Genomic DNA, 25,940 nt, shown 5'->3' with positions numbered 1-25,940 from the left:
ACGAACTCATCATTTCTGATTGCTGCATAATATTCCATGGTGTATATGTGCCACATTTTCCCAATCCAGTCTATCATCAATGGGCATTTGGGTTGATTCCAGGTCTTTGCTATTGTAAACAGTGCTGCAATGAACATTCGTGTGCATGTGTCCTTATAGTAGAACGATTTATAGTCTTTTGGATATATACCCAGTAATGGGATTGCTGGGTCAAATGGAATTTCTATTTCTAAGGCCTTGAGGAATCGCCACACTGTCTTCCACAATGGTTGGACTAATTTACACTCCCACCAACAGTGTAAAAGTGTTCCTTTTTCTCCACATCCTCTCCAGCATCTGTTGTCTCCAGATTTTTTAATGATCGCCATTCTAACTGGCGTGAGATGACAACCGGCTATTTATATGGTGAAAGATAAAATTAGATTCCTATCTCACCTCATACCCAAATTAAATTATAATTGAATGACATTATCAAACCATGAAGGCCAAACTTTAAGTTTTTTTAGAAAAAATACATGGTGATACTGTATGATAGTGCGAAAGATTTCTTGAACAAAGTATGAAAAGCTGTATTAGATTCCTACAACTGCTGGAACGAAATGCCACAAAGCAGGGGCTTTCAAAACCAGACATTTACTCCTTTACATTCTGGCACCCAGAAGTCTGAAATCAAGGTGTCAGCAAGGCCATGTGTCCTCTGAGACTGTGCAATATCAATTTCCTTGTTTCTTCTGAGCTCCTGATGACGGCTGTCAATCCTGGGTATTCCTTTGGCTCCCAGCTGCATCACCCCATTCTGTGTTTGTAGGCACTAGTGCTCTCCCTGTGTGTCTTTGTAACCAAATTTTCCTCTTCTTACAAGAATACCGGTTGGCTGGGTGCAGTGGCTCACACATGTAATCCCTGCACTTTGGGAGGCCAAAGCAGGTGGATCACCTGAGGTCAGGAGTTTAAGACTGGCCTGGCCAACCTGGTGAAACACTTCTCTGCTAAAAATACAAAAATTAGCCAGGCATGGTGGCAAGTGCCTGTAATCTTACCTACTTGGGAGGCTGAGGCAGGAGAATTGCTTGAACCTAGGAGGCAGAGTTTGCAGTGAACCAAGATCTCATCATTACACTCCAGCCTGGGCAACAGAGCAAGACTCTGTCTCAAAAAAAAAAAAAAAAAAAAAAAGATTATCAGTCATATTGTATTAACAGCCCATCCTTTCCCACTATGACCTAATCTTAGCTAGTTACATTCACAATGACCCTATTTCCAAATAAGTCTTACTGGTAAGACTTCAACATATCTTTCCTGAGGACATAGCCAAACTCAACTCAGAACAGAAGTGTTAGCCATAAATAAAAGGACTGATACATTTGATCATATTAAATTAAAAGTGAGCAATTTCTTTCTTCTGTAATATGTGTCAGATAAAAGATATTATGAAAGAAGATTAGAAGTCTTTTCCCTCATTTTTAGTAGTCTTGATATTATAAAACAAGTGAGCACTAAAATGAAAAAGACACTAAATGTGAGCACTACAGTATAGAAGACATACTGTAATATAGAATTTTATTGAAAAAACATACATATACAATTTTTTAGTTAAAAAATTATTTTTTTAATTTTCGCATTGTTATCAAAAATAGTTATTTTATTTGAGTTAAATCTTGGTTAAAAAGATCGGCAGTGTGAACTTTTAAAATTCTTCAACATTATTTTGGTATAGGGAAGAATATAGAGAATACTTCATTTTTCTGTATGGATAGGTGTTCATTTATTCACAAATATATTTTGTGTGGGCACAAAATATATTAACAAGTATGTTTTGTGGAAGCCAGATGCTCCAATGAATGTTCTAAGTACTGGAGACAGAGTTGTAAACAAGATTCAATGTTCCCTGATATGAAGGCTTACACAGTCAGCCCTCCCTATCCTTAGATTTCACAACCAAAGATTCAACTATGGATCAAAACCGCGAGGGAAAAAATTAATTAAAAGGTAAATGCAACTATAAAAATACAAATACAAAATAACAATTTTTACAATGCGGTTACATCGTATTAGGTATTATACATAATCTAGAGATTATTTAAAGTGTATGGGGAGATGTGCATAGGTTATATGCAAAAACATTTTATATAAAAGACTTGAGACTACATGGATCTTGGTATTGGGCAGGGATTCTAGATCCAATTCCTTGCAGATACCAGGGGATGACTACATCCTAGTGAGAGGAGACTTTCAAAAGCAGAAAAACAAGTCCATTTGTTGGTATGTAAGAACTTGACTGGTGTTATGGAATAAAGTAAGTGGGGTTAGAAGTGTCAGGTGTCTGTAGTATGTTGTAAATTTAAATCAGACAATCAGACTTTTTGAAAAATAATCTATTTGATCTGAACACATTTAAATGAACGTTTGAGCATATAACCAGAGAAGACAAACTACCGTGTGTTTAGGAACGGCAGTGGGAGGAGATGAGACAAAGGCCGCAATGAATTCCTTTTCTCCAGCCGGTTAGTTTAAATGGTGAAATGAAATGTTTTCCGTCATGATTCTGGAAGATGAAAGTAACTAACATTCTTCATGCGGGGTCAAAATAAATGATGCAACTTGAAGCAGACGTGCAGATATACAGCATAGCAGGTACTGACGCGACCGCACGGAGGTGTGGTAAGGGATGGTTAGCCGGCTCTTTTCTACTGCTTTGCCTGTGTTTGTCATTTTCACTTTGCCATTTCTTCTGCTGCTGTTCACATGAAACCAGATTCTCTGATTTATCAGTCGACTGTTCACTGTAGAGTCCTTTATCAAAAAATATCATCAGTGCCTTTGACCAGCCTGACTTTTGGTAGTGAAAAATCACAAACCATTCAAAACAAGTTCCCTGTCCACTGAACATCATTTAATTACTTTTTTAAACACAGTGTTAGTAGTTTGAGTAGAATTTTCTTATTTTCACCAAATCCCCAAGAGATAACCCTGCAAAATCTTGCATAATAGACTCTCGATTCATACTGCATAACTTGATGGTGGACGGCCTCCAAGACCGTGATCTTTTAGCGGTGACGCTTTCTCTTTTGACTGAGGAATGTTGTCCTTTAAGGAAACCTGGAGGCTACTACTGTGATACACTATTTAAGACATGGCTCGTTGGCCAGGCGCGGTGGCTCACACTGTAACCCCAGCACTTTAGAAGACTCAGTCGGGTGGGTCATGAGGTCAAGAGATGGAGACCAGCCTGGCCAACATGGTGAAACCCCGTGTCTATTAAAAATGCAAAAATTAGCTGGGCCTGATGGCACGCACCTGTCATCCCAGCTTCTTGGGAGGCTGAGACAGGAGAATCGCTTGAACTCAGGAGGTGGAAGTTGCAGTGAGCCGAGATCACACCATTGCACTCCATCCTGGTGAAAGAGCAAGACTCCATCTCAAAAAAAAAAAAAAAAACAAAGAAAAAAAAAGAAAACATGGATTTTGCTCTTTCTTCTGCAATCTTTGCAAAGAGTAGATTATAAAGACAAAAAATGTTAACCATTGCATTCATGTTTGGAAGCTGAGTCTTTTAGATTTTTGCTAGCAAGCTGATATGAGGTAGAACTGTGAAAGACCTTTTGGCAATTTCGTTTTCTTGGGATAAGTAAGTCACTTTCAGAACAGTGTGTGTTATAGAGTGTTGTTGGTTGTTGCTGCTCTACTCAGATTGCGTAGAGGTTTTTTTTGCTGTTTGTTTTTTTGGTTAGATTTGCTGGAATATATTTGTGGTATATCATCCTGAAAACTGCAAGTCACTTTGAGATTATTGCTTTTTCTTCCCAGGTCAGTTAGCCAACTAAAAAGGCCCCGAAAAAACTGGCTTCATGGTCCATGTCTATCAACTGCCCATTTGTTACAGAAACAAAAATTCTGTCGTTTTCCTTAAGCTCAAATATTCCCCCTTGATAGATGGAATAGAGTCCATATTCTGCATCTTTAGACCAACAATTATTTCTAGCACTCTTCATCAGCAGTATGGGGTCAGGATAACTTGTGTATTTGTAAATATACTGGACCATTTGTTTGTCGTTCTTTCTGTTTTCTTGGATTTCCTCCTGAAATCGAAAGTATACTTGGCAATAGATGTAATACAGCCCTTTTTCATGGATGACCAGCTCGCCATTCCTCAAGTGCAAGTTGCTCAGGAAAGAATGTCCACTCCTTGATGATTCCCAGGAGTTTATTTTGCGGCCCAGAGCCTTTTCATTCTTGGAGTCTGTAGGAAATTTAGAGAGAAACAGAGTTAACAGAAGGGAGTTTGTAGCAAAGCAAGGAGCTTCTTTGCAGCTTTGGCTAATCTATATTTTTGCTGGGATTGCCAGGGATTTCAACCTAATATCAAACTTCTTCCTTCTTCAATCTCATGTGGATTATAAATTGTAGTCATATAGAAATCAGGAGGCTCCTGTATCATTGTGACATTGGGAATTGTTGGGAGTCCCTTATCTTTTTATACCCTGTCAACTGCTTCTGCCACATTTGTCACACTTACAATGGTAGCACAGGGGATGGCCCACTCCGACAGTAATGGTTACTCCTGGGCAGAACTTCCGCCCTGAATCTCTCACTCCCTGCTTGTGCTTGTGAACTTAAGTAGACAATCCAGAAAGAAACCAAAATAAATGTATTTATTATTTAGGCCTAGATCTCAGAAGTTCTTGCCATTCCTTTTGGACTTTCTGGGTCCCTCCTTGATCTTTCTCAGCTCTCCAAATTCAAAGGCACAGCCAAGCAGAAGGCGTCTCTAGTCCAAAATAATAGAGACATAAGGTTGACAGAGGAGCCTAGATTTAAAGATCCGCAGATCGTTGAATCTTTTGCTCCCAAAGATTTTGAATGAAAAGTGAGCCTTCCAAAATGATTTTCCTTTACGCTTTTGGCCTGTCTTCATGATTGGTGCAAAATTCGGCTTTTCCAGAGTATAAATCAATTATATTTGTTGATGAGTAGCGAACGTAACATCATAATAATCCCCTCACTTGTAGGCAGAACGTGCCAATCATTTATAAAACATGAAGAATGTCAAGAAGGCAACTACCCAAAAGAAACTAAACCAACCAACCAAAAACCCCCAGACAACCTTTTTAATTTATCAATTGATGTCTGAAATATTTTTAGACAAAGCCTCTCATAAAAATACACGTGACTATTTCTGGAGTACTCACAATAGATCAGACATTTTGCATCATTTTATGAGTTAAGAATTATCTCAGCTTTGCCTATGAAGAAACTGAAGCTTGACTGGTTTAAGTAATTTGCTCAAAACATGCATCCAGGTGAAGAGGAGCTGCGATTCCAACTGAGGTATTTACACTGTAAGACCCATGCACAGAGGCCAGGGTGGCTCACACCTGTAATCCCAGCACTTTGGGAGACCGAGGCGGGTGGATCACCTGAGGTCAAGAATTCGAGACCAGCCTGGTGTGGTCACAAAAATTAGCTGGGCATGGTGGTGCATGCTTGTAATCCCAGCTACTCGGGTAGCCGAGGCAGAAGAATCGCTTGAACCTGGGAGGTGAAGGTTGTAGTGAGCCAAGATCATGCCACTGCACTCCAGACTCGGTGACAAAAGCGAAACTCCATCTCAAAAAGAAAAAAAGACCCATGCACATGCACAGTATTACCTAGCCCCATACCAACATGTGTTCTGCCTAGATAAAAATTAGATGTAACATATATGGTTAAAATATATGAAACTGACATTTGTGTAAGTAAAATATGGTCAAATATTGGCAATCTCCTATGACTTAATATAAATGCCACTAGGAGCACCATAGTGAGAGTAAATGACTTAGAACTTTTAAAGAGAAGGGAGGTTTCATGGTGAACAAGAAGAGCAGAGCAAAGCAATTGAAAAAGTAATCATAAGAGAGAAAAAAGTTACTCTAAAAAAGGAAAAAGAAAAACGAGATCCTGGCAACTGCAAAGACAAAATTCTCCCACTTTGTAATTTTCCTGAGGCCAGTTATGTCATGGTAGTAATTGAACTCTTTGTCTATAATCTTGCATCTGAAAACAGTCACTCTGAGATCTGATTAATACTAAGCATTTTGTAGATAGCCATATAAACATTTCAGGTAAAATTCTTTAAAAAATAAGTGACTTGACACAATCCTTCCATTGTTTCTCTTTAAATCACTTATTTGTTGTTTCTCTTACTTGGAATAGGCAACGTGTTGCTACTTCCTCTGGTCCCAGTTATGTGAGCTGCTACTCTCTGAGGACCTCTTTCTCTCACTTGGGGAGAAATACCTCGTTGCTTTTCTGAAAGAGAAATGATAAAGAATGATCAACACTTGTCAAACTAGTTCTCAAATACATTGCTGTTCATAGGTGTTGTCAATCAGCTATTGTAAGCATACTGGGCTTCCAAAGTTGGTTCTATGAGTTTTCACAAAAATAACATTTTGATATTATGATCAATCTCCTTCAGCCTATAATCAACCTGAGAAGTACTTTACACAGGAATAATAAGCAGTAATATGGATTATAATTTATCAGGGCCTCAGAGGTAAAGTGCAAAGAGAATACAACAAAGTGAAGATTCCGTCCCTTTTCCAAAAATATAAATAAAAAAAATAACTGTAGACTTGTAATAATCCTCGTGAGTTAAAGTGTGCAAATAACCACATATTGGCAAATTTCCACCTTGAATTACATACAGAAATAGAGTAGTACCAATTTTTGTCATCTCAATTTTTCTTTCTCTATGCTAACTATTGCAGATTATAAAGCAGTAACAATGTTAACAATTGCCCTTAGATGCTACAAACTGGCACCCAACAGTCATCCTGCAGTCAGAATGAAAAAAAAAAGAATGGGAATTTTCCACTCAAAAAAATGATAATCATAGGAATTAACATTCTGGTCATGATATTGAATATTCGAGAATATAAGTTGAAAATTGACTAGTTGTAATAAACAAATAACATTTATTGACCACCATCCAAAGTATTTTGGAGTAGCCTTAAAAAACAGAAATGTAACAAATGTCTTTCTCTAAAATATCAGCTCAAACTTCCCAAGTGTGCTTACACTGGTTGTAAGATAAATTATATTATTTTATCAAACAGATAGTGCTAGGGTAAGGCACTACACCCCAAAGGGCTACAAATATTAACCACTGGTTTCACTAACCAAGTCCTCAAGGAACTTATAGACTTCTGTGGAAAATATTAATAAATATGATTTCGAAAGTGACAATTTGGAGGCCGAGTTGGGTGGATCACTTAGCCTAAGAGCTTGGGATCACCCTGGGCAACATAGTGAAACCTTGTCTGACAAGAAATAGAAAAATCAGCCAGATGTGTTGGGCTGTGCCTATTGTCCAACTATTTGGGAAGCAGAGGTGGGAGGATTCCTTGAGGCCAGGAAGTTGAGGCTGCAGTGAGCCATGATCGCACCACTGCACTCCAGCCTGGGCAACTGACTTGTTAAGGTCGTTTCAAGGATATGAGTTGGAGAAGCTAGATTAAAAAGCAAACTTTTAAAAGAGGAAATTTCCTACTAGTTATAGCAAGCACCTCCCAGTAAAGAAACTTGCAAATACGTATATCGAGGTATCATGGATATATTTTGGTATACAGGGTAGTGTTTCACCTTATTGGGATGAATAAAAAAGTATTTTATTCTTCCAACACTGAAAACAGTGCACGCATCTACTGCTGGAGATCATTAATCTGGTATGCCTCATCTGAACAGGTGGAGTGTTCAACATTCTGACTACTGCTTCACCTTCAGAGAAATGATAAGAAAGAACGCTTTGACCCAAGGCCCAGGTTGTGTGCTTTATATTTAAGAAAACATATTTAATAAAGGAAAATAGGGGTGCCGAGTGATGAGGAAGTTTATTGCATTGGAAAAAAAGAGCAGATTTGTTGTTGTTCATTTCTGGAAGGCAATGAACAAGGTACGTGTGATAAAAATATCAGAGTGCGGGGAACTTACTTAGATAGGTGTCCAGAGAAGCCCTATCTGAAGAGATGACAATTACATGAGCTGTGGAGAATGAGGAAGTTCCATATGGAAGGCTAGAGAAGCCAGCCTGGGCAATAGTACTGAACGGAGAGGTCGGGGGAGAGAAGCCTGCTATCCATAAGCAAGGGGGTGCTGCAGTATGGAGACCACAGGAGGAGGATCGTGGGTGGGTAGAAAGATTGTTGGGGAAGGGATGATGGAGCAGGAGACCTTTGTAAAGAAAGAACTGGAGCCCAGTGGTGGCCTGAAAACAAAGAAGGGTAATTGAAAGAACTTCATTTATTTCTCTCCATTTCCCAGAAAGGATTTAAGATGGCTTGTTTCTAACACATTAGAAGGTAGAAACAAATAAGTGAAGAAGTAAGGGGGAAGGGAAAATTCATGGGGAAAAATAAGATTAAGCTGAAATAAAGTTCTGACCATAGGTGAGCCACAGATTTGGTTCTGAGCTTCCTAGCTGCCTATGTGAAGAGAGAAGTAGAATCAACAAGAGGCTTGAGATACAGAGCAGCAGATCAGAGGATGGATGAGGGGATGAGAGCAGAGACGAGAATGGAGAGCTATTCACAACCTGTCATGAAGTTGACAGTAGAAAATTAAAATAACAACAAAAAAGATAATACCTTGAACTGTAGAAATGGTTTCTTCAGAGGTTCTCAAAATCATCTGCAAATATTATTGAATAAAGCTTGTTAATTTCCCTAAAAATTTAAACCAACTATAGAATCCTGCGGCTCTTCTTGCTGATGTCTAATGGGAATTTCTACATGCATTACCAATCTAGGAAGCTTTCAATTTGGTCAGGCATAGGGTCTGTAAGGGGAGGGGTGGGAGCTGGGATGAATAATGCGGTAGCTGTCCCTGCGCAGCAATCAGGGGATGGTATTCTGTCTGGGAAAGTTCTTTTGCTGGATGAAGTCTTGGAAAGCCCACACATGGAGCAGTGCAGGAGGAAGAAGCCATCTGCCCTGTGAGGTCAGCCAAATGTGGCTGTTAGGTGTGGCAGCCACGCCATGTCACTGAGCGTGGGGGGGTGTATGTATGTGTGCGTGCATGTGTGTGTAAGTGCACTGGGTAACAGAGCCCAGGGGCTTAAAATTATTGAACAGACTCAAGCCTCAAGATGTACATAGCCTATGGAGGTATGATCTGACAACACTGTGTCATTCTGTCATTCTGAGAATGTGGCTGAGCCACTCAGCATAAAGATATTTTCTCACCATCCCGTATCTTTGCTAAATATCTAGTAACCTCTCCCCGCCTTCGTACTAACCAATGGGGAAAACAAGTAAGAAAGAGGGAAAACCAAACCTTTCTATTAAATGGGCAGACCCTGACTTGGTTCATCCATGGCTTCTGAAATCAGCTCTGTCCCTCCTGCCACCGTCTCCCATCACTGCCCTCTTACCCCATCTCTGCAGTCAATGTTGCACCTGTCAGAAACTTGCCTTCTTTGTACTTCCACCTCAAAGCAGAAGCTCTCTGCTTCTCTCTCTACCTGAAGCCCTGATGCCAGATAATGGGGGAAAGGCGGGTGGCGGTGGACTCACTGTAATCAGTCCCCTGGGCACTGACGTAAGAGAAGGAGAAGTGAGAGGGAGCCACAGCATCCTGTCTTATCTCTCTGTCTCTCATTTCTCTATCTGCGTCTCTCTTTCCCACTCTTACTTCCTCTTCCTCTTATTCTGCAACAGAAAGGAAGGAGAAAAGGAGAAGCAGCAAAAAGGAAAGGGTCTTTCCTACCATGTGGGAGTCCGAATAAAAAGAGTGACTAGACGCGTGGCCAGAGGCCCTGCATTCAAATCTTTTCATTACTGGCTCTGTGAGACTGCTCAAGTCATTTAACTGGTCTAAACTTCAATTTATTAACCTTTTAAAAATAGATTTAAGGGGCTAATAATAATTTATTCTTCAGAGCTGTCGTGAGGATTAAATGAGATACCATATGAAATGGGCGTAGGATATTTACTGGAATAAGTCTGTTCAACTAATGTGCCTTAAAAAACAAAAGAGAATTATTTTTCCCACATTCTCATCTATTCTCTCTGTGTTCTCTCCCACCTCCTCTCTATTCTAGTTGGTAGCAGGATGTGAGATGGGAAGGAGAATGGTAGGAATAGCAGGAAAGAGATATGTTCCCACTACTTCTCTTCTCTCCCCTCTCTGTCCACGGCACCCAGCCCTCTCCTGAGTCTCCAGCTTTCCACCCTTGCTCTGAATTGCTCTCCCCTGCTGGACAACTCACCTCCACTCCCCAAACCCCTATCCCAGGGACTCGGGAGTTTCATTTCTCAGCTTCCTCAGAACCCTTCTCCAGTCCAGGCTTTTCCTAGTCTCCTGGCCCTTGCACCCTGAACACTCGCTGTCATTTGGAGTGGTGGAATCACAGCTGCTTCGGTACAGCTTGTGTGCAGGGGCACCCCAGCCTGGGGCCATGCTTCTAGGGCAGGTATGTTTCTAGGACTCCTAGGCGGAAGTCTAGTTTCATTTCCCATAGAAATAGCATCTTACGTGATGTCGGGGCTCTACTGTGAAAACAGCTCAGGATTATAAACTCAATCCCTAACCACCAATAAAACACTATTTCTATGGAGAAACAGATGTTGAACACCAAACAATGGACTCACAAACATGTGTAAAAATACATTCTCCTCGTACCCTGGGAATTCCCCCAGTTATGGCTTTAAACAATGGTGTAGTTCATAGTTTACACTAGAGTATTTTTACAGCTGTGTTCTCATCTGATATTTTTATATAGGCAGAAGCGGTTTTTTTTCTTTTGAGATGGAGTCTTGCTCTGTCACCCAGGCTGGAGTGCAGTGGCACAATCTCACTGCAACCTCCACCTCCCGGATTCAAGCGATTCTCCTGCCTCAGCCTCCCAGGTAGCTGGGATTACAGGCACACACCACCATGCTTGGCTAATTTTTGTATTTTTAGCAGAGACGGGGTTTCGCCATGTTTGCCAGGGTGGTCTTCAACTCCTGACCTCAGGGTGATCCGCCTGCCTCGGCCTCCCAAAGTGCTGGGATTACAGGTGTGAGCCACCAGGCCCAGCCGCAAATATCATTAAATGTCATCTTACAAAGAAGGAAGAGCTTAAGAGAAGAAACTTGAGTTGGTCTGACTCTGCCACATTCAGCAAAATAAACTGTTGACTAACGTGTCTCTGAGAGAGGTCCTGTTTAAGCAACATCCACAAATAGATACTTTTTGTAATTTGTTATTTATTGGCTATAAATTAAGAAAAAAACCCTTCAATTTCTCATAGTATCTCTTTCTTCCCTTCCCTTTTTCCTCCTCTTTCTTCCCTCTTACTTTCCTCTTTCTTCATCTGAATATACACACAAAAATAAATATTTATTCCCAGACATCAGCAACGTGGGAAGAATATAAATCACTATCTGGCCTCCTCTATCTTTTGAACAAAAAAAAACCCCACACATCCTTTACAACTTTGTGACCTTCTGTTCATTACCCTGTCTGTGCCTCAGTTTCCATAATGTGAGATAAAAAGGTTAGCCGAAATGTGGAGGCTGTCTGGGGCCCATGAACTCTAGACCAGGAGCCGGCCACGCCCTGCCCTTTGGTGCTATGCCCGGTTTTCCTAGTTCTATGAATTTGGGGAAAATTACTTAAACACTCTGGGCCTAAGTTTTCTTATTTGTAAAATGAAGAGTCTAGGCTTGATTATCTTAAAGATTCCTTCGCTTTAAGGAATTCTTCCGGCCTTTTCTGCCTGCTGGCGAGGTTGCCTGGTGAGGTTACCTACCTTTCTAACGAGCTGACGGAGTTGCCACTTGACTTCCCAGCAGGGGCTATTCATACTCTCTTCGTCACTGGGGTCCCAGGAGCTGCCATCTTCTTTTAAGAAACAAGCAATGCCGCTTTTGGAGTACTTGTCCTGCATCTGCGAACAGATGGAATATCACACGATATTACACATAAGTGCTTTTTATTTTTGTGCATTTGGAAGTTAAAACAACAGAAACTGATGGCAGACTTGGAGAAGTTTTGGCGCGTTGAGTAAGGACCTGCCTGAAACAAGAGTAAACATGCTGTCCTTTGCCCTTTAAACAAAAGAGTAAAAATAAGCTTCTGGATATGGTGCAAAGGATCCAGGTGTTCGTCAAGATCTGACAGCTGTGCTGTGCCTTTCTTGGTAAGTTGCCTCTGTTCTCCTGTGCCTGTTCCTTAGTTTTGAGCTGGTTCACTATGGTGATTCTGAGGTCTCTTCCCGCTCTGCCATGGCGTGTATCCCATTCTGAAGCTGGAAGCCTACCTAGACACAAGGTTGGCAGTGGAGTCAGTTTAAATTCCAAGATTCTAAATAAAAACCAGCCAAATCATTTGGGAGGGGGTCATATTCTGCTTGTGGATCTGAGCTGCGGCTAGCTAAGTAGATTCTAGTAATTGATCTGATTTCCACTCCTCTGGCAGGCAGACTCTGGACCGTGTTGCCGCTAGAAATCTGAATGCTGTCTCATTAACTGTTCACACTAACTAGGGATTTATTGGCAGAGAGTTTAAACACTCTTTGAAGGTTTTCTCCATTTCTGATTGAAAGTAAACAATGGCAATAGCCGGATCATTATCAACAAACTCCTCACCTCATCAACAAATCCTTGCTTGATGTTATAAACATACACACACACACACACACACACACACACACCCCAACCATCCAGAACTCTTCTGGCTGACAATTGTTTAATCAAGAAGAATAAGAAACAGAAGGTCCAAACAAAGCCAGAAGGATTTTGTTTGTTTGTTTTGTTCATTTCTTCTCTTCTCTTTTGTTTTGTTTTTAACAAGTGGGATTGAAGAGATGTTATTTCCCTGAAAAAAAATCTGCTGAATTAACTCTACCCGGGGAAATAAATGGGAAAATGGCAATTTTAATCTGTTATTTGAACTAAAGGACTGCAAAGCTTGAAGGAAGGGTCAAATCGAATGATGATAAACTCCTTCGTATAGAAAGACAATCTCATTTTAAATCAAAATATCTGAACTGTTTATGAGAGGTCCCAGTCAGAATCAGAGTTCTGTCTCAGCCCTGTAACCCCTGGACATTTGACCAAGGTCCCTCAAATGGTGCAAACTTGAGTTAATAAATTTCCTCCACACACCCTGACATAGATCATTCATTTACTTTTAAACAAATGTTTATTTTCTTTCTTCCTCCTTGAAATTACAAGAGAAAAATATGCCCAAAGTATATGTACTGGGAGGTGAAGCTGGGGCCACCAGAGTTGAGATATCACTGGCCATGGAATTGGGCACATTTCCTTGCCCCTGCATGCCCCAACTGTACATATGTAGTTGCATCTCCAATTTACTTGGAAGATGCAAAGCCTTTGCAAGGAAAGCACCCAGTCACATATGATTCAGAAATAAGAGAGCATGTCTAGCCAATGTGGGAAAGAATCATGAAAGAAGAGACGAGGAACTGAGATCAGCCACAAGGCCTGAGGGTGGTTCCAGGAAGAGCAGACGTTTCCTGGACACTGTGCCAGTTCACCCACCGAAAGTGCGTGTGCGCTCTGGCTAAGCTTCGGTTTGATTACACTGAACAAGCAAGCTCATAAATCTCTGTAACAAGTTGGGGCAAAAAGTGTGTATGTACCAGAAAGGAGGAAGCAATATGCCTTTTCACCTCACAGTAGCTGTAAGGTATCTCAGCAGGACATGGCTGAAGATGGGAGGCTCCAGCCATAGGAGGCAAGGTGCAGAGTTCACAGCTGCCTGTGATCAGGCAGTAATGGTGGCAGGCAACAACTTTTCAACTGAGGTGGAGTTTGACTTGGGTGGTGGTGGTGGTGGTGGAGCTTGAGCCACAGGGACTAGCCCAGGTGAGTACAAATTACTGTCTAGAGCCTATAATACCTTCTGAGTATTTTCCAGAAATGCTTTCTGGAGGAGGTGGGGGAACCTGGAGAATTGAGTAAGAGCCCAGGTATGAGTGGATGGGTGATTGACAAGCTAATGTAGTTACATGATTACCCAGGAGTTCATAAAGCCTGGATACCATCAGGATACACGGGCAAACTGGGAAGCATGGAAAAGTAAAGAACACATTTCAAAAAGTTAGAAAAAAAACCCTCCAAAAATTAATAAGTAAATCACAAAAACAAGATCAAGACAACCACTAATAGCAGCTATACTCCCACCTCCTAGTTAACCTTTGGAGGATCTCTCTTGTTTACAAAGGCAAGATCAGACTGTATGTGTGTGCACAATTTTGAGTATGGTTGTTTTCTCATAAGACTGTACAAAAATGGTGTATTCTTTAAATCTGTATGAAAATTATACATGTATAGCATGGATATTTGTATGACATTCCCTGTAGAAAATTTGTAAAATATAGAAAAATAAAAAGGAATAAAAAGCACCCATAATCATATCACTAGTGATCACATCGTTATTTGGTGTTTCTCTTTCTAGACTTTTTATGCATAAATATTGATTTCCGAACAATAGAAATCCAGAGAGGAAGCCCCAGTCACCTTCTCCACCCTCACATGTTTCTTGCATCATGAATTTTGGTAGTTTCTTCCATAGAACTTGGCCAGTACTGGTGACTAGACAGGTGGCGGGTTGACGTGGGGTGCTGTGGTTATTCTCAGAATGATGATTAGCATGATATGCCTCCACCTGCCTCCTCCCATCCTTTCCACTTCAAAGTATGAATTTCCTGCAGCATATCAAAGGCTGAGGCCTACTCTCTAACTAACCACGCGTGGGCACTGGGGGCAGAAGATTGTGTAGGTGGGTTATTTTCATTTGTGTGCCTTTGAAAAGAAAGCTCTTGCACTGGGTGCCTGTTCTTCAGCTCCAGAAGCTCTTGGTTCTGAAAAGTGGATTTCCATGGTGACTGCTCTTGGTGCTGTCGCAAACATGGTGGTCGGCTAGGCCAGGCTCCACCAGTCCTTGACGGGGCTTGAACTCAGCAGGGTAGAATCAGCAGGATAGACGTCAAGATGGCAGCACTGACCATCTCTGCTGCCCAGACATTAGTCTCTGACAATCATTTTCTGCAAACTACAAATAGCATAAAGGATCATTTATGGAGATCTGTGGAGAGGAAGCCCTTCTCCTTTTTCCTCCCCATCTATGATGCCACAGTCATAGGCCATTCCCTAGTCATAAAACTTTCTCAGTGGGACCCAGACTTCAGGGGCTCAGCCCACTTTGGTTGATCATGTTTGCAGGTCTACAGACTTATTTATGAAGGTCCAATCCAATGTTATAAAGCCTTCCTTAACCCTTTACACCCTATAATCCTTGCAGACTGTATCTTCTGCAAAATTTCACCTGCTGAAATGAAGCCTGTGTTCAATTTTAAAAAATTAATACTTACGTTGAATATACTTTTCCAAAGTCTACACTGAAGATTCATATTTATTTTCCCTTGGGAAAATATCTGATGAAGAAAGTGACACTTTAAGGAGACTTTTCAGCAGTAATTACAATGCTACTATAAAAAAAGGATTGCATTGTACTGAAAAAAGATGTATCATTAAAAAAAAGTAGGTGCTTCAATGTATTGAGTACCTCGTCACACTTGGGTTCAAAATCAGGCTTTACCTTTTACTAGTTTTGTAATCTTAGACAAATCTCTTAACTTCACCTAAGCCTTCGTTTGTTCATCTATAATACGGGGTAATTATACTTAGGTTATATAGTTGTTCTGAGAATTGAAACAAGGCAATACCTTTCGAAGTTCCTGGTACACAGTAACTGCTCAGTATCTATAACTATCCTAGCCTTCTAGCACTCTCCATGAATCCTTCAGCTGCCTAACGTACATGTATTCAAATATCAATATGCAATTAAGAAAAATGTGTGCAAGTGGCAAGATCCTAAGGCTTACATGAAATTTCCATTTTTATAGAATTGAAAAAGCAATTTGATTATACACACAGGCAATTGCATGAGTCAGTTCAGCAAAGAACTGGTTGATTCAATCTTAAAATTAGTCCAACTTGTAATGTGAGCACATTGATGGAGCTACTTGTGTATGAAGTAACAGCTTTCCTCTGTTTATGCTGCAAAGTTAAAAAGGTGAGGACATTCTGGCTCCAAAGTGGTGAACATAGTGGCACTCCACTCTCATGTAGACTTAAAGCTAAAGGTAGGATTATAGTTTTATGAATATATGTTTCTTACAAAAGAAAGTCTTTTCTAAATGTGCCCTACAATAAACCTGACTTGACTGGTCATCTAATGGTAGCCATCATTTTCATAATTACTTGGATATCAAACAAGAATCTGCCTCATCCATTTCCAAAAGAAAAATTTCTAACTGATTGAGATAACCAAATTTACACTCCACAGGATATGCAAACTGCATTTCCCTAGCAAATAGTCAACACTCTACGCCTTTTGCACAGTTTATACTTTTCTGAGATGCTTAACCTTTCATTTGCTAGTCAGCTGCCAGAGTTGATGCTGCAGGATGCACTGTGCATTCTTGGTACATCACAAGATGCAAACAGGTTAATCCTATGGCCATCCTGCTGTGGAGGGAGGAGCCTACAGACCTGGGCACTAGCTGCCCCAGCGGTGCCTCCAAAGCCTTGTCTGAAGCTGAGTACATTATTTCTTGTCTCCTCATCTGTAAAAAGGTGGTGGAGGGTGGGAGTGGGTGCGGGGTGGGGGGATCTGAAGTTCCTTGTGAGCTCCTAATTCTCTACTATTTAATATACAATTAGTGAAAATATATATTAGAAGTCAAGAACTGAGTTGGCTTATTTTCAGCAATTTTGCAGTCATAATTCCGGGGAGTTTTCATTGAGAAAATCATAAATTAAAATGGCACTAAGTGTTTTCTTTTCTGTCAAAGATACCTCGATTTGTACATGAACCATTCACAGGCAGAGAGTGGTAGTTTTACGTTCCATTGTTTTATCATGAACAGCTGTGTTTCTCTAATAACTTCTTTATTGCAGATTCTACCAATGACATGCCAGTGCCCCAGGAATGGGCAGAATGCCAGTCCTTTGTATTCTCAGTTATTGTCAACGCAGCAAAACATGTCAAAGGTCTGAAAGGTCACCAGGACTAGGTATATCTGGAACACACAACAGGAGTGTTCAGTGATTTAGAGCCCGTCTTTGGGTTGAGCCTGACTCTACCCTTGTTGTCTGCATATTCGTGGACCTACCATACTTGTGAAGGCTGTTCATTCATTCAGCAAGTTTTTAGTGAATCACAAGTATTAGTATTAGTGGCTACTTGGGACCCATGTGGTAGACCCAGAGGTATACTGGTGAGCGGAAGCAGACCCAGCTCTGATACAGCCACCCTCATCCCCAAGAATTCACGAGTCAAGAGCTGTAACCCACATCCAGGACAACAAAGCAGGGGAGAGAGAGCCGGAGCTTCGGGGGCTCCTAGCAACGGGTTGGGGTGGGAGCTTCATGGAGTTTCCTCAGAAAAAATTATTTGCACTGGAGCAACAAGTGAAGAAGAAGCTAAATTTGGTGCCAGACGTGTAGTCTGCAGTCTGCAGAAACCAGGTTTTCAGGTAATATTTACAGACTTTAAGGTTGTTACGTTTTGGTAGTGTGTAACATGCCATTTGAAATCCGTTTGCTAGGGCAGTCATGCAAGAGAAAGAAATAAAGGGTATTAAAATAGGAAGAGAGGAAGTCAAATTGTCTCTGTTTGCAGATGATCATGATTGTATATTTGGAAAACTCCACTCTCTTAGCCCAAAAATTCCTTAAGCCAATAAGCAACTTGAGCAAAGTCTCAGGATACAAAATCAATGTGCAAAAATCATAAGCATTCCTATACACCAATAATACACAAGCAGAGAGCCAAATGGTGAGTGAACTTCAATTCACAATTGCTACAAAGAGAATAAAATACCTAGGAATACAACTTCCAAGGGGTGTGAAGGACCTCTTCAAGGAGAACTACAAACCACTGCTCAAGGAAATAAGAGAGGATACAAACAAATGGGAAAACATTCCATGCTCATGGATAGGTCAATATTGTGAAAATGGCCTTACTGCCCAAAGTAATCTATAGATCCAATGCTGTTCCCATCAAGCTACCATTGACTTTCTTCACAGAATTAGAAAAAAACTACTTTAAATTTCATATGGAACCAAAAAAGGGCCCATACAGCCAAGACGATCTTAAGCAAAAAGGTCAAAGCTGGAGGCATCACGCTACCTGACTCCAAACTGTACTACAATAACAGCATGGTACTGATAGCAAAACAGAGTCACAGACCAATGGAACAGAACAGAGACCTCAGAAATAACACCAACCATCTGCTCCTGGACAAACCTGGCAAAAACAAGCAATGGGGAAAGGAATCCCTACTTAATAAATCGTGCTGGGAAAACTGGCTAGCAGTGTGCAGAAAGCAGAAACTGGACCCCTTCCTTACAGCTTCTACAAAAATTAATTTAGGATGGATTAAAGACTTAAATGTAAAACCTAAAACCATAAAAACCCTAGAAGAAAACCTAGGCAATACCATTCAGGATGCAGGTATGGGCAAAGACTTCATGACTAAACACAAAAAGCAATGACAACAAAAGCCAAAATTGACAAGTAGGATCTAATTAAACTAAAGAGCTTCTGCACAGCAAAAGAAACTATCATCAGAGTAAACAGGCAACCCACAGAATGGGAGACAATTTTTGCAATCTATCCATCTGATAAAGGGCTAATATCCAAGATCTACAAGGAACTTAAATTTATAAGAAAAAAACAAACAACCACATCAAAAAGTGGGCAAAGGATATGAACAGACACTTCTCAAAAGAAGACATTTATGGGGCCAAAAAACATATGAAAAAAGGCTCATCATCACTGGTCATTAGAGAAATGCAAATCAAAACCACAATGAGATACCATTTCATGCCAATTAGAATGGCGATCATTAAAAAATCAGGAGACAACAGATGCTGAAGAGGATGTGGAGAAATAGGAATGCTTTTATACTGTTGGTAGGAGTGTAAATTAGTTCAACCATTGTGGAATACAGTGTGGTGCTTCCTCAAGGATTAGAACCAGAAATATTATTTGACCCAGCAATCCCATTATTGGGTATATACCCAAAGGATTAGAAATCATTCTACTATAAAGACACATGCACACATATGTTTATTGCAGCACTATTTACAATAGCAAAGACCTGGAACCAACCCAAATGACCATCAATGATAGACTGGATAAAGAAAATGTGGCACATATACACCATAGAATACTATGCAGTCACAAAAAAAGATGAGTTCATGTTTTTTGCAGGGACGTGGATGAAGCTGGAAGCCATCATTCTCAGCAAACTAACACAGGAACAGAAAACCAAATACTGATGGTCTCAGTCATAAGTAGGAGTTGAACAATGAGAACACACGGGCACAGGGAGGGGAACATCACCTACCGTGGCCTGTCAGGGCATGGAGAGGAAGGGGAAGGAAAAAGCATTAGTACAAATGCCTAATGCCCATGGGTCTTAAAACCTGGATGATGGGTTGATGGGTGCAGCAAACCACCATGGCACATGCATACCTATATAACAAACCTGCATGCTCAGCACATGTATCCCAGAACTTAAAGTAAAATAAAAAATATAAAAAGTAAAAGAATCTGTTCGCCAGAATTCACAAAGAACAATAGACCTCGTGTGAGTTAAGAACCTGAACTTCATTCTGCTGTGTGCTCTCGGATAAAGTCTCTAAGAGCTAAGTTACAGATTTTTTCAACAGAAAGTATCAAAGTAACAAGGCCCAATTTACAGGCTTTGCTACTGCTGTGGAACAGATTTACCATTTGTGTTGGAAAGCGGGAAAGAAATTTTATAATTCACCACTTAATTGGTTAGAATTTCTAACTGTGCACCTGGGATTGCTGCACATTGGACTCAAAAGGAAACTGGTAATGAGGAAATATACTTTTATTTATTCACTGCTACAGGGTAAGTCCCAGTCCCTTTGGACTTTATTCCAAACGTTGCTGTAATATAAAGAAGGAAGTTTACAAGACATGACATTACTGCCTTTACAAAGGGACATTCTGTTTATTTTTGCAGTCATTTGCATGTCCCCATAAGCAGAGCTGTCACAGTGTGCACTACCCGAGATTGTTTTATTGTTATCATTGATATTTTTTCCATTCTGAGCTAATTTGTCCTCAGTTTTATTTGTGAATAGTCTTTCACATTTTTGTGTGCTGAATATGGGCACCAAAGAACGTGTAAAGTTATCCTTTTCAATCGAATGTGCACAAATAAAAGTTTGGAAAAGAAAAAAAAGAACTATAAAGCATTTAGCAGAAAGCTTTCATGAACAGTTGCAATGGCTAATATTATAAGATACAAATACTTTCGAAAACAAAAAAGCCCTTGGGAGTTTTGTTGCCCCCATCTGCTAGTAACTCATGGAGCTAATTCTGTGGCTGCACTTAGTTTACACAATTTCCGGAACTTACACTTTGGCAAAGTCCTCAGTGGTTATGCGAGTTAGCAGTTAGAGTCTACCAACAGAGAAAGAAAGCAGTCGGAGCTTCAGAGAGGAGCAAGCTGACATGCAAAGGAGAAGCAGGTAGCAAACAGTCACTAAGCACCTCGGAGACTGAACACACTGCATTGCACTGACCTGCTTCAGCTCATTGGTGAAGTACAGGTAAGTTACGGCCACACAGAGGGACTGCAGGAGCACTGTGAAGATCAGGATCAGCACGCAGGTCTGCCCCGGGCTCGGTCCCCCCTGACCCTCCATCATAGCCATGATCCTGTCAGAGTCTGAGTGCTGTAAGCCAGCCAGGCAGCCGGTTACTGAAGCCCGCCTTCCTGTTTCTTTTATGTCAGCAGAAATGAAAGTGCTCCGAATTGTTTTTCTCAGTAGTGTAGCCTCGCCCCATTCTCTGCCCCTCCCCTTCCTACAAATTCCTCTGAACCTGAGACAGACCCCAAAGACAACACTTGTCTCAAGGTGGTGTTTGGAAAGGGGGGAAACTGAAAGAAGACCCTCTCCTCATCCACGCATTCTTTCTCTGCACACATCTCCACCCCATTCTCGCTTCTCTTTCTTGCTCTCCTTTTCATGAAGTCCTGAGCCGTAGAGGGGTGGGATTTTCTTTTATTTTCCCTAACATATCCTCATTCTACCACAGAGCCCTAAGCCTAATGGCCTGTTTTCTAAATTGCAAGAGAATTGTTATGACCTGAAACTTCCGTATCTGGTTTTTCTCATGCTACTGTGAGGTGCAGGAAGAGGGCAGGTGGGAGTGGATAAAGGAAAATAGAAATACTGTTTCATAGCAGTGGTCCTGCTGCATAACTCCATCTTGAATGTCCGAATCTAAATATTTGACTTCTTCCTCTTTGTAAACCTTCAGACACAAATTCTAATCTCCTTCTCAGGTGTTAGACTGGACCTTGTGTTAGACTGGACAGGTCAGAAGTAGTTGACACTCTCCGAAAGACAAAGGAAAGAAACATGTGGATGTTTTCTAAAATATTAATCCCAACACAGTGTCTCACTGTTACTATTCTTATTTTGTGGATTAGGAAAAGAAGTCACAGGGAGTTGATTACCTTCAGATTCAAGACTCAGCTCCAGATCTCCCCACTATCAGATGCCATACACTGGCTCAGTTGTATATTGTCTGTATATCTTGTTCAACATCTTATCTTTTCTTTTCTTTCTTTCTTTCTTTCTTTCTTTTTCTTTCTTTCTTTCTTTCTTTCTTCTCTCTTTCTTCCTTCCTTTCTTTCTTTTATTTCCTTTCCTTCCTTCCCTTCTTCCTTCCTTCTTTCCTTCCATCCTTCCTTCCCTCCCTCCCTCCCTCTTTCTCTCTCTCCCTCCCCCTCCTTCTCTCCCTCCTTCCCTCTCTCTCTCTCTGTCTCTCTTTCCTTCTTTCTGACAGAATCTCACTTTAGCATCCTGGCTGGAGTGCAGTGGTGGGATCTCGACCCACCTCAGCCTCCACCTCCCAGGTTCAAGCAATTCTCCTGCCTCAGCCTCCCAAGTAGCTGGGATTACAGGCACGTGCCACCATGCCCAGCTAATTATTTTTGTATTTTTAGTAGAGACGGGATTTCATCATGTTGGCCAGGCTGGTCTTGAACCCCTGACCTCAAGTGATGCTCTTGCCTGGGATTACAGGCATGAGCCACTGCATCAGGTCATTGTTTAGTATTTCTTATTCCATTCTTGACCCACTGAATCAGAGTTTCTGACAGTGGACGAAGGAACCTACATTTTTCAGAAAATACTCCAAGAGATCCTTTGATACCTAAAATTTGGGACCGTCGATCTAGAGTTACTTTCCTGAGTTTATTCAGGTACTTCTGGTCACCCTCACTTCCTGCCCTCACCTTGTAGCTGCAGATGAATCAACTGTCTACATTTAAGAAAATATTTCAAATCTTAAGTTTGCCTCTGTCAAATTGCCAGATTTTTAAATGCAGACTTCTTTCAGACACAGACAAATTGGCAAGGTCGCATTTTTCCTAATAAAAGTTTTAGACATTACGTGAACCTAACACTATTTAACCACACTCACACTCTAAGTCCTGGGCTGAACGAGTTTTTTAAATCACGTGAAAGGTGAGTGGGATAACTGGAATGCATAAGACACACAGCCGAGCAGGGCAGAAACAAGAAACCAGAGAGATGGCAAAGAAACACAGGGGAGAAGACAAAGGAAACCAACTTAACACCTTTGTTATATTCCAGAAACGGACGCATTACAGTTATGATGTATGTGAAAAGCAGGAAACTAAGGAACAGGAAATGTGTGGGAAGTCAACATCTCTATCTTGTGGGGAAGGAAGAAAGTCTGGAGTGTGGAAAATGAGGAGGCTTATCTTGTGGTCAGGTCAGGAAAAGGGTGACTACAGGGGTTACAAGAGTCAAGACGTCCGGCCACCTCTGTCTTTGAGCCTCCTAATATACTGGCCGGGCGCAGTGACTCATGCCTGTAATCCCAGCACTTTGGGAGGCTGAGGCTGGCGGATTATGAGGTCAAGAGATCGAGACCATCCTGGCCAACGTCGTGAAACCCTGTCTCTACTAAAGAAACAAAAAGCATCTGGGCGTGGTGGGGCACACCTGTGTCCCAGCTACTTGGGAGGCTGAGGAAGGAGAGTCGCTTAAACCTGGGAGGTGGAGGCTGCAGTGAGCCAAGATCATGCTACTGCACTTCAGCCTGGTGACAGAGTGAGACACTGTCTCAAAAAAGAAAAAAAAGAGAGAGAGATATATATATAGGATATAGAGAAACCCTAATCCTTTTGTTTTGTTATAACAATGTTTAATATAAACGATATAGTGCTTAAGCCATTATTATTATTAGCATGAATCTGCTGACTGGTATTAATACATTATACCCTTTAAGTGGCAATTCAGTTCCTTTTAACTGGAATGAGAACTTTTTATTTTATTTTATTTTATTTTCTTGATTTTGAGACAAAGTCTCATTCTGTTGCCCAGGCTGGAGCACAGCGGAGCAATCTTGGCAACCTCCGTCTCCTGGGTTCAAGTGATTCTCCTGCCTCATTCTTCTGAGTAGCTGGGACTACAGGGGCCTGCCACCACACCTGGCTTAATTTTTTTGTATTTTTAGTAGAATCAGGGTTTCACCATGTTGGCCAGGCTGGTCTCAAACTCCTGACCTCAGGTGGTCCACCTGCCTCGGCCTCCCAAAGTGCTGTGATTACAGGTGTGAGCTACCACACCTGGCCTATTCTATAACTTTTAAGTAATTTTTAAACTCCTTACAAAGCATTCAATTTAGCATTCCAGAAACAACTCATATTTTGTTGGCTTCTATGATATTTATATGAACTATGTAATTACATCTGGCATAACAGTTCTGAGAATAACTGAATTCTTGTTAGGTATATAGATGGAAACAGAAGAATAGCCTGAGCTTTTCATGCCCTCTGCAGAACACGCTGACTGGAGGTTAGAGGAAGTCAGCATAGAGAACTTCCAGGGTATCTTGTTTATTTCTATACTTACGCGATTATTTTATGGCTACCCCATTTATAAGAATGTAGGTTGCGTGAGACTGAAACTTTGCCACATGCATGACTACCAATTCCTAGCACCAAGCCTGGCATACTGTGAGCACAATCCATGCTGGTTGGATGAATGAGCATTTCATAGTCTCCAGAATCTTAAGGCTCTTTACCACAGGAGCAGCAGTGTTTTCTGCAGAATGGACACAGACACTGAACGTTTAAGTCTTTCCCACCAACCCTAACAGGAAATCGATTACTTGCTTCCTGGTGCATGACATCCCATGAATAAGTGCCAAATATTTCATTCTATGAATAAAGACGTTAGTTAAAATGTAAATATGAAAGTCCCTTTAATTAACCAGACTGGGAGGCTTGGGTTGTTTTCCTGATCAGACCAAGGGACAAAAGAGGTGAAGAGAAGACTGTACATTCCTCAAGTAGGAGGCAGGACAAGGTTTCAGGAATATAAGGCTGAGTATTTCTCTGAAAGATCTATACTTCCAGCACTTAATTTTGTCAATAGTTGATCCTGTTTGCTTTTAACATGAAGGGAAAAGCAGAAGCTGTAGCTGCCACTAGTGCCCTGTGAAGATCTGTAATGATTTTCAAGGAATTAATTATAAGAGCTGTTAGGCCAGGCATGGTGACTCACACCTAGAATCCCAGCACTTTGAGAGGCCAAGGCAGGTGGATCACTTAAAGTCAGGAGTTTGAGACCAGCCTGATCAACGTGGTGAAATCCTATCTCTACTAAAAATACAAAAATTAGTCAGCTGTGGTGGCAGACACTTGTAATCCCTGCTACTCGGGAGGCTGAACCAGGAGAATTGCTTGAACCCGGGAGGCAGAGGTTGCAGTGAGCCAAGATTGCACCATTGCACTCCAGTCTGGGAGACAGAGCAAAACTCCGTCTGAAAAAAAAGAAAAAAAAGACAAACAAACAAAAAAACAACAAGGCATTATCTCCAAAGAGTTTGTAAAGAAAGGGACAGACATTTTGTATTGCTTAAGAGGCCCTGCTTGGCAGCCGTTGGACATCATTCTGGAGGCTCAGTTGTCCCAACACCCATGAGATTACTAGCCTGCATCCGCAGCTGTGAGTGGCGGGGTGTGGATGCTTGGGCAGAAGTGTCCAAACACATACTCACTTTCGTATCTAGTGCGATGCAGGGAGGAGGAATAAATGATTTGAGGAATGCAGAAACTTTTCTTGCCCCAGTATAGCGTGGATAAAAGAGCCAAAGGTTAGAGGCATTTACCTGGAAGCAAACAGATGGGAATCCTAGCCATTCTGCCATTTTGTAGCTCTACAACCATGACTAACTCACTTCACTTTCGGTGCTTTAGTTTTCTTATCAATCAAGCAATAGGATTTTCCTGGGAGTCTTTTTTTTTTGTTCTTGAGATGGAGTTTCATTCTTGTTACCCAGGCTGGAGTGTAACGGCGTGATCTCATCTCACCGCAACCTCTGCCTCCTGGGTTCAAGCAATTCTCCTGCCTCAGCCTCCTGAGTAGCTGGGACTACAGGCACACGCCACCATGCCCAGCTGATTTTTGTATTTTCAGTAGAGACTGGGTTTCACCATGTTGACCAGTATGGTCTCGATCTCTTGACCTCGTGATCCACCTGCCTTGGCCTCCCAAAGTGCTGGGTCCTGGGCGTCTTTAAGATGTCTAGCAGTCCAATCATTTTATGATTCTACCATTGTCTGATTATAAAAATAATAGAATTCATTTCTTCACCCAAAGGTGGTGTGTCGAAGACCTCTTCTGACAAGATTTCATTTTTATTTGTTTTCTTTGAGATCATGTGTCTCAAAAAAATGCTGGTGTGCAGTGCATGATCTCAGCTCACTGCCACCTGCTCCTCCTAAGTTGAAGTAATTCTCCTCCCTCAGCCTCCCCAGTAGCTGGGATTACAGGCGCACGTCACCATGCCTGGCT

The 25,940-nt window shown here is 41.3% G+C and overlaps 1 protein-coding gene across 1 annotated transcript; it reads right to left on the bottom strand.

Annotated features, from left to right (window-relative positions):
- Positions 1-1,518: 1,518 nt before the first annotated feature.
- On the bottom strand, positions 1,519-20,799 carry TNFSF10 (TNF superfamily member 10). Its single transcript, XM_002759381.6, has 5 exons — positions 20,622-20,799; positions 11,774-11,911; positions 8,625-8,667; positions 6,184-6,288; positions 1,519-4,240 (listed from the first exon to the last, which is right to left on the bottom strand). Exons 1-5 carry the CDS (start codon positions 20,751-20,753, stop codon positions 3,813-3,815), a joined length of 846 nt encoding a protein of 281 aa, XP_002759427.1. The 5' UTR covers positions 20,754-20,799; the 3' UTR covers positions 1,519-3,812.
- Between the last annotated feature and the right edge of the window lie 5,141 nt (positions 20,800-25,940).

This window comes from Callithrix jacchus, chromosome 17 (assembly GCF_049354715.1).
Source record: "Callithrix jacchus isolate 240 chromosome 17, calJac240_pri, whole genome shotgun sequence".
Taxonomy (NCBI): domain Eukaryota; kingdom Metazoa; phylum Chordata; class Mammalia; order Primates; family Cebidae; genus Callithrix; species Callithrix jacchus.
The sequence above is the reverse complement of the archived record's forward strand: the minus strand, read 5'-3'. Positions and strand labels throughout refer to the sequence as shown.

Excerpts from the sequence above, each read along its gene's own strand:
- TNFSF10 (XM_002759381.6), bottom strand. The coding sequence starts at position 20,753 with ATGGCTATGATGGAGGGTCAGGGGGGACCGAGCCCGGGGCAGACCTGC. Across the intron at positions 11,912-20,621 it reads TCACCAATGAGCTGAAGCAG|ATGCAGGACAAGTACTCCAA; the intron begins GTCAGTGCAATG and ends ATCTGTTCGCAG. Across the intron at positions 6,289-8,624 it reads AACCATTTCTACAGTTCAAG|AAAAGCAACGAGGTATTTCT; the intron begins GTATTATCTTTT and ends TTTCTCTTTCAG.